The 7,008-nt window shown below is 38.2% G+C and overlaps 1 protein-coding gene across 1 annotated transcript in view; it reads right to left on the bottom strand.

The window, feature by feature from the left end:
* Positions 1-7,008, bottom strand: part of ptpn6 (protein tyrosine phosphatase non-receptor type 6) — a 34,121-nt gene that overhangs the window by 23,103 nt on the left and 4,010 nt on the right. Inside the window, exons 2-3 of the mRNA XM_014024492.1 lie at positions 3,849-3,971; positions 1,956-2,150 (exon numbers count right to left, since the gene is read on the bottom strand). Coding sequence (XP_013879946.1) covers positions 1,956-2,150; positions 3,849-3,971 — 318 coding nt within the window. The remainder of the gene's footprint in view (positions 1-1,955; positions 2,151-3,848; positions 3,972-7,008) is intronic.

Here is a 7,008-nt window from a genome sequence, read left to right as displayed (position 1 = left end):
ATATATATATTTTCATTCAGTGAAGTACCATAAACCTCAAGTTAAGGAGTTTTAAAACTATTTTACGTACAAATAATCGCTGATTAAAATATGATGAGTGTAAAAAAATAGTTGCGGCCTGACAGTTTGTCTTAAATTGTTTAATCTTAATCTCAAAATGTGCTGAAAACACTTCAAACGATTACGTTTACGGAAAACAAAAAGTTTTGTTGATAAAAGACGATACTAAAACATGTTGAAGAGGATGTTTTTTTTATCTCCTTAAAAGTGCAAAAGCTTTCTTTAATTGCAAAGAGTGCATGCTTCATTACTAATTTGTTCTGAACTATGAGACTCCTTTTTCACTCTTCAAAGATTTGGAAAAATCCTGAACTTGCTTCATATTTTTATGTCTAAGCAAGATGTTCTCAAGAGGATTTCTCTGACTGATTAGCTATGTTTTGATTAATATAAATAGAAAAACTTGATTTGAAAACAGGATGTAGAGATGTACAGACACCTGTGACATTTACTATGAATTTTTAATGATGCCGTGATAACAACACGTAAATTGTAAATTTTGGCATTTACAAAAAACAGATTATTAGTTTTCATCCAACACAGCTCTATAATTGAACTAATTTGATTACAAAAATGGCAAATACTAAAAAAACAATGCTGTTGGAAATCAATTGGATCAAAAATAATCTTGCTTCTGAACTGTAACATTTTGACAGAAACAGAATATTTTGACTTCCCTGTAATATATTCATTAACAAAAGAGCTGTCTCATTTTGCTGCACTAAACTTTGCTTCCTCTATCAAAACTGAACGTTTGCCTGAAGTCACATATTTATTTCTCAATCACTTTGTAGAATCGTGGAGTTTTTGAATGACTATAATCCAGATTTTATTTAAGAGTGAGACTAAAAATTTAAAAAGGCGCCACCAAGGTGGGCGGGGGTAACAAATGTCGCCCCATTTGCCCCTGTTAGCCAGACAGTTTTTTCCTATGGAGTCCCAAGCTTTTGCTTTGTCTGCATTCCTAATTTATGTTTGCTATTTATGATTAGTAGAACCTCATAAACACAAAAACAAACATTTTTGTGAATAATTAGAAGCTTAAAATATAAATATATATTATTTTAAAATAAAATAAGATTAAAATATAGTCCCCATGAATATAGACAACCGTTTGTTCGGTAACCTTTAAAAAACAAATCTTATGAAATTCTGTTACGGCTTCTGGTTTTGGTGCCCGGCCAGGACTTTCACTGACCCCTACATCCTCACCACTTATTAAACCATATCTGGAGACACCTCAGAAGTTCAGTTTGATTGTTTTTTTAAATAAAACTTACTAGAAACATGTATTTTTGCCTCAGTAGAGTCGTGTTTTCAACGTATTTAAACAAGTCTGAGGAAGATTCATTCAAACACTATGTAACACTGTAGGGGGGGGGGGGGAATCAATACTTTCCCACATGGAAATATTTAGGTAAGATGCWGTTGTGTTTCAGAGAAAAACTTGAGTAAATGTTTGGCTCCCACCTCTTCCCTTGTTGACACTTATCACTCGTCATTCAAACGCCACAGCAGCGGCGGCGGCGGCGGTGGTGGTGAGGCAGATGAGTGGACAAAGCCTAGACGGCCCCAACGTGTGGGCGTTTTATTTTTTACTGAGTCACTCTGACAAGCAAACATGATGTGGTAGACCTTAAATATTTAAAACTGACCTTCCCCACAAGGAAAGGCTTAAAGCTAAATAAACAAACACCAGACAGGCATTATCCTTGCATCATAACTGGGCTGTTAAGAGGAAACGTATTCGGTCACAGCTGCCTATATTTAACTCAACCACCTAACCAAGCAGCACTTCAACCCCAGAGCCTGCGAGCAGCTAACCCCACAGGGAGGACTGAAACTCTGGGATGTCTGAACGCACTCAAAGCCAAGAGACAAAGGAGAAGACTGACCTCTCCGTGGTGGGGTCCGAGCAGTTGAGGGGATATTTGAGCTCGATGGTGGTTCCGTCCTTGTCCTGAAGGATGCCGTTCTCCGCCGTGTAGTAGTCCACCAGCTCTGACAGGGTGGCAAACTTTTCACCGCCATACAGGTCATAGAAGTCTCCTGTGTTCTGGATACGGATGTGGGTCACAGATTCACCCACCCTGCAAAAACAATACATATACAGCAGTTAGACCACACGAAACAAAGTATCAATGCTGGTATTTTTTTTATGACTTTAACATCCTGAGAACCACAAGTACATGAAAAAAATACTGCACAATGAGTCTAGGACTAAATGTTTTTTTCCACGATGACTAAATATTGTTATAAATGTGTGTTTGATTATTAGTTTTAATTTAATCAGAAAAATGCTTAAACCACATCCAATTCAAACGAACATTTTCACAGTATTTCTTGATTTGCAAAGTTTTACATTTTCACATTTTTTTTATTTGAGATGGAACAGAAGAAACCACAGATCAGTCCACTTAAACATTTTAATAAGTCACTGACCCACTTTACACCTGCAGCCACTGCCGACCAAAGAAAAACAAAAACTCCCCAGTGTTTCTTCATTTTTTCTTTTCTTTTTTTTTTCAAATGGTTGGAAAATGGTGCAACAGATGAAACCCAACTAATTGCGCATTTTTAATTTTAACTTTTATACTTTTGGGTGGCAAATTCCTGCAAACTGACCCAAACAACTGCTACCTTCCAGAAAAATAACTCTTTTAGACTAAAATAGCAACTGCAAAAAATAAATAAATACAACAACAACAACAACAACAACAACAACAACTAAATAACAGCCTAGCCCTCCTTAAAGAAAAGCATTTCACCCACTGTTTGTCAAGTTTCAAAAATCATCTGAAGATGAGAAAATGATGAATTTGTTGCAGTTATGGTCAGACCTCTACAATAACTTTATGCGACACTGCTCAGAGTGTGTTGTCAATGAGCTAAAGCTATTTTTGTGAAGACTAAAAGTGGCAGCCATCTTGAATTGGATTAGCTCTTGAAGTTATTCAGAACATGTAAAACAGGATTAGCAGTGACACGTTAGCAACAAATACCTCCCAGAACAACAAGCTGCAGCTCTGATAATGCCTAAAACATAGTTTTACTATCACACAAACCTCATAAACATCAGTTGGGGTGAAGAGCAAAGGTTTCAGGATGTTTGATATGCAGACATCTGATTTGTCTGTCATTTCTCACTGCAGTGTTACGGTTATCTACTGTGTTCCTGCTTCCAACATGAAGTGCAATCAAGTTCATAAAAATAAAAAAATAAAGTCTCAGCATTTGTTTAAAATGGTTCATGTTCAAACAGTGAATGACATTTCAAAGTTTGATTTGTTTTGTTGTGCAGACGAGGGGTAGATTTCCGTCAGACATGTCTCAAATCATCATCATCATCATCGTTTATTTATAAAGCACAATAAAAACCAAAGTGCTGTACAGGAACATAAAATACAAACAATGAACTAAGTAATAAAATAAACAATAAAATCAAACAAAACAACAAAGGCTGGCCTAATAATCCTGCTCTTCAGACTCAAATGCCAGTTTAAACAAATGAGTTTTTAACAGACTTAAATTCATTTAGAGACCCAGCTGACCTCACAGACAGAGGGAGATTGTTCCAGAGCCTGAAATGTATTCATATTTGAAAGAAACTGTGACATTTAGTCTGCAATTAAATTAAAGGAAGTAAATAACGAGGACACACGTAAATGTCACGTTTTTGCARCTTTTGTTGAGGACATCCCTTCATGTCGGTGTGAATCAATCAGGTTCACCGGAGAAACAAACAGAGACGCCAGAGTTTAGAAGRATTTGCTTTGTTTTGTTTTTACCTGACAGACAGAGAGAAATCCCCAACATTTTTCTTGCTGGGTCGAGCCAAAAAGCTTCCATGGATGCCCCGAGTCTTGAGGATGTCCTCGGCCTGCAGACCAGTGATGTCTCTGTGGAACCACCTGCATCAGAACAACAAAAAAAACATTTTAATCAAATAAATTAGAACACTTACCTTTAACAGACAGGTGATGTATTTCATTAGTGTATAGTTAAAACATCTGAAAGATTAATTATAAAAACGCAACTTAGGTTTCTGTCTAAAAGTAAAGTGAAGTTAAAGTAAAATACCACAGCAGAAAAGGATCAGGGCGTTAGTCTACAAGGAGGAAATCTACCAGAATTATTTACTGTAAGTTGTATCATAAAGTAAAACAGCTGAGTTATCTTTTCTTGTAAACTGAGCTGAGCATCTGGCCTCATTTTCTGATCCTTTTAAACAAATAATGCATCATTCTGCATCAGTTTGACATCATCATGAAGACTTAATTTGTACTTTGTAAACTTTGTAAAGCTTGTTTAAAAGCAGAAATAAATGAAATGTTATCAGTTTGCATGCTGTGTTAACATGGCAATGCCACAGCAGTACAAAATGCTTTGTTTAATTTCAGCTTTTGCACAGGAATAATGAAAAGGTCAGACTTAGACTCAGTTCAGCGGCTGATTGTTCTCACCTGCAAAATGCAACTACTCTCCAATAGAATTCAATTATTTAGGACTTCTAAAAAAATGCCTGTTTGAAAAAATGATTTCTTCAAAAAAAAAAAGTGGTGCTAGGAGTACAAAAATATATATATATTCAGATGCTTRGTTAATCTTACGTTCCTAATATCTGATATAGGACATTTTTTCAAGTTTCCACATCGGTTAAAGTTGCTTTGTGATAAAGATGTGTTAAAATGTAGCCCTGAAACATAAATAGACAACAATAATGAACATAATCCATTAATTACATTAAATTTGTGCTTTTAGCTTAGSTTTTACACACAAGATGCAGCCGCAGAAACAAAGTAGCGACAAAGGCGACCCTGACATTAAAACCAACAGGTGTCTTTCTCAAACCCTGAACTTAAAACTTCCATTTCTGACACATTTTCCTCTCTTGAGCAGCAACTCAAATCACATGACAAGAGGAACAGAGCAGGATGAGCAAATGAAAGACAGAGAAGAAGAAATAGAAACAGAGAAGTTGTCATCGAGCCCTGTAGAATTGAAGAATTAAAAAAAAAAAAACACACACAAGCAGTGTTGACTAACTGAGCATTACGGTGTCCGGCTGAGGCTTGACTCACCGAACCATGTCGTATCCTCACTTTTTTCTCTGGGGCGAAAGAGAAGAAGAGCTATWGGTGAAGAGCCGCTTGTACCTGTGCCACACGTGCAAAAGTTTGTTTTATGCTGATCGTTCAACTTGTAAAAAACAGACAGTTTAATCTGCGTGCTCACTTTAAATGAGCATCTGTCAGTGTCACTGCCAGGCATTTAGTCCGTCACTCTAACTCATGCTTACATTTTCCTTCTAAAAGCAAAGCTGTCACCGCTGTCTGTCTCTTTATCACACCACTGTCATTAAACTCCTTTAATAAACTGTCCCCAACTCAGATCACTTCCTACAGAACCTTTGTTCCCRTACAAAAGCAGGTAAAACACTTACTCTTCTCAGCTGCTCCTGACAACAACTGTCACACACCAAGACGTTCACACAGACTACGTCTGCCTCTTCCCCTCTGCGTCGTTCTCTCTCCCCTTCCTTCCTTTTTACGTCTCCTTTCACAAAGTAGTGAAAGCAAGATGGGCACAAAAATAGCTGACGGGGCCGGAATTCCTCCAGCAGATAGAGATGTTGCTTTTTTTTTCTTCTTCTTCTTCTTCTTTTTTTAATGACGACCACAAGAAAAAGTTGTCGTATCAGAGAGCAGCGATGGTTTTAACTCCATCACTCGAGCTGAGCTTCCTGTGTCAGATCTGAACACAAACAGCAGCAGGCAGGCAGACAGGGGCAGTTCAGACCGCTCCGTTCGCTGGTGAATCACCGGCACGCAGTGTCGAGGCTCTGATCCAAACAAGACGAGCTGAAGCTTCTCGAGCCCGCACTTTGTCTAAGCAGAAGGCATTTGCAAATCTTTTCCCCTCAGCCGGCCCACCTGTCTGTTGCTGCTGTTGTTTGTGCTGCGCTGCTGTTGCTTCCAGGTGTGTAAAAGTGTGTGCATATAACACACAAAGGTCAGAGTCACAGAAACACTTCCTCATTTGCAGTTTGACCTTCCTCCCCCCATCGCAAATGTGCGTGCGTGGGTGTGTGTGTGTGTGTGTGTGTGTGTGCTGCTTTCCAGCTGGTAAGCCATTTGTATCGGTGAGAATTTTTGTTAAAAAGAGAACGCTGAACCGGTAACTGAAACTGCTGATGAATCCTGACAAGAAGGAAATAATCAACAAGTCAGGTCTGTTGCAAAATCAAAGCGTTTGCGAGACTGTTTCCTCATAATTATATACACATGCATCTGTATTACAGCAAATATTTGCATGAACACGTTATGACTTCTGAGATAATCTCTGTTTAACTTGTAAACTATTTTCATCTTCATGGGAGGTATGAGAAAACAAATTTACATACATGTAAAATCATTTGTGTCCAAGCCAGTGATCTGCTAACTTTAATGGTTTCAGTTTAAAGTGCAAAATGTCTGCCTAAACACACACACACACACACACACACACACACACACACACACACACACACGAAAAAAAAAAGAATGTTGGGGAGAAAAGGGAGAGAAGTACGTGTGGCCCCACCCTCCCCCCAGCACACGCAGCCCTGCAGGTGTGGTCGTGGTTAACGCCAGCTACTGCAGCTTGTATTATATTCCTGTCTGATTCTCATGTTCAGCTGTTAGGAGCTGGTTTGACTTCTGCTCACATCTCAGCTAAATGCAGAAATGTGCCATACAACACACACACGCACACATATATACACACATACTGGTGAACTTGTAGTAGCAGCCGCGGTGTGACAAAAAATGTTTCCATGATTTGGTTGTTTCTCTATGTGTTGTAATGCAACATAAAGTTTCTACTGAGARGAATCGAATGCATCTGCAGTTTTTGTTTTTTATACCTATGAAATGCTTACTGGTGGGAGACACATCTGCATATTTACCC

Source organism: Austrofundulus limnaeus, unplaced genomic scaffold (genome assembly GCF_001266775.1).
Source record: "Austrofundulus limnaeus strain Quisiro unplaced genomic scaffold, Austrofundulus_limnaeus-1.0 Scaffold425, whole genome shotgun sequence".
Lineage (NCBI taxonomy): Eukaryota > Metazoa > Chordata > Actinopteri > Cyprinodontiformes > Rivulidae > Austrofundulus > Austrofundulus limnaeus.
Note: the sequence above shows the minus strand (reverse complement) of the source record. Positions and strands in the feature narration are given on the sequence as shown.